Here is a 2,141-nt window from a genome sequence, read left to right on the forward strand (position 1 = left end):
AAGAAATAATAAGATATTACCCATAAAGGCTAGCATCCTGGTGAAGACAATAAAGGAACCAATTATCTACAATAAAGTAATTGAAAAGGCAACATAAAAGCCTGTACAGACTTGTGAAAGAAAAAGAAAGACTACTGTCAAATGAAATTTATTTCTCAGTTTTTATCATTGTTAAATGTTAAATCTATTTTTCATAAGGAACGTAACTATAATAGTTTTATAATGTAAATATTATATGGTTTTCAAAAATTGTATTCCCATTTCACGTATTTTCCATTATTGAATTTCATATTAATCTTAGGTAGGAAAAAGGCCATAGTAATTATCACAATTTGGCCATGAGAACCTAAATGATATAATGACTAAAACAAATCGAGACTGCATATTTAGAAGGTAAAAGAATTAGTTTATTCTTATTTATCCAGATATGACCCAAGATCTATGGTATATATTTTCCATTTAATAAAACAAACATTTTTTCTAATACTTCCCAAAGTAAAAATAAGAGAATATGAGTGACTTAAAACCTTCCACTTAACCTAAACTTGCGGAGAATTCCTTGACGAATCTGCTTTGTTCTCACACTGTAGACAACTGGGTTAAGCACTGGAGGGAGAAGCAGGTAGATGTCAGCCATGAGGATATGGACTATGGGAGAGAGATGTTTCCCAAAGCGATGGACCATTGACACCCCAATTACTGGTACAAAGAAAATGAGCACCACACAGACATGGGAGACACAGGTGTTCAGAGCCTTGAGTCTCTCTTCACGGGATGCGATACTCAGCACTGCATTCAGAATAAGAGCATAAGAAATAAGTATGAAGACTGAATCCACACCTAGTGTAGCAATAACTACACATAGTCCATAGACACTGTTGATCCTGGCATCAGAGCAGGACAGCCTCAGAACATCTTGATGTAAGCAGAAGGCATGGGAGAGGGCATTGATGTGGCAATAGTGATATTGTCTCAGTAACAAAGGTGTAGGCAGAACAACTCCCATGCTTCTTAATAAGCAGGCCATACCAATTTTGCCAATCACACTGTTGGTGAGGATGGTGGAATAGTGCAGTGGGCGGCAGATTGCTATGAAACGGTCAAAGGCCATTGCCAGAAGCACTGAGGACTCCAGAAATGTGAATGTGTGGATGAAGAACAACTGACTATAGCAAGCACTAGCCTGTATCTCTCGGACATCCAACCAGAGCACAGTCAGCATTGTGGGAAGTGTGGACATGGACATACCTAGGTCAGTCAGTGCCAAGATGGATAGGAAGTAGTACATGGGCTGATGGAGTGAGGACTCTATCCAAATAACAGAGAGAATGGTTACATTACCAACGAAGGCTACCAAATAAGCAAGGCAGAAAGGCACTGAGAGCCAAGAATGGACATACTCCAGTCCAGGAAAACCCTTCAGGATAAATATTGGCTCTGGAACATCACTGCTATTCCAGGCAAGCATGATGAGCCTCAAGTGGATTAACAGATTCTTCTTTATTACTCAGTCAAATTTGTATCAGAACAAACAATGCAACTAGGGCAAAAATATACATTCCCTCTCTGTTCACCTTGGAAGAAAAAAGAATTTGAAAATCGTTATTATGTAAAAATATTTTCTCAAATTATGGACTGTCAAGAGTGTGTGCCCAATAAATATAGTCATCTATGACAAATAACTTGACAGTTCTTCATCAGAAACACAGAAAAGTACAGAAAGTTTTACTCTAAAATATAATGATAGAAGTGGAGAAAAATCACGGTAAAAGCAGAGGATTTTCGACAAACTTCCTCAGAAATGCTCTTGAGTTAATTGGTGATTGCTGTTGGTCTTCAACCACGAAACTGAACTTACCCCGTGACTTCAGCACATGTCTTCAGAACATGTGATCTTTATTCCATATCATAACTTAATCACAGAAATCCTTCTCACGGTAGCTTTCTGTATGTTCCCTCATAAAAAAATATAAAACCAATATATTTAACACCATTGTTTATCATGCCTTAAAATATTAAAGGAGAGTATGCCAGTTTGCTGGTACCCTTTTCCTGGAAAAAGAGAGGCAGAAAGACAGAGAGAAAGGGAAAGAGGAAGAAAGACTGAGTCTAAAGTTTCAAGCCTAGAACATTGCATGTGC

General features: G+C 37.7%; 1 protein-coding gene across 1 annotated transcript; it reads right to left on the bottom strand.

The window, feature by feature from the left end:
* Positions 1-520: 520 nt before the first annotated feature.
* Positions 521-1,468, bottom strand: LOC127681041 (olfactory receptor 51L1). The gene has a single exon (XM_052176943.1). The coding sequence runs from the start codon at positions 1,466-1,468 to the stop codon at positions 521-523; it is 948 nt and encodes a 315-aa protein (XP_052032903.1).
* Positions 1,469-2,141: the final 673 nt, after the last annotated feature.

The sequence above is a fragment of the Apodemus sylvaticus genome, chromosome 1 (assembly GCF_947179515.1).
Source record: "Apodemus sylvaticus chromosome 1, mApoSyl1.1, whole genome shotgun sequence".
Classification (NCBI taxonomy): domain Eukaryota; kingdom Metazoa; phylum Chordata; class Mammalia; order Rodentia; family Muridae; genus Apodemus; species Apodemus sylvaticus.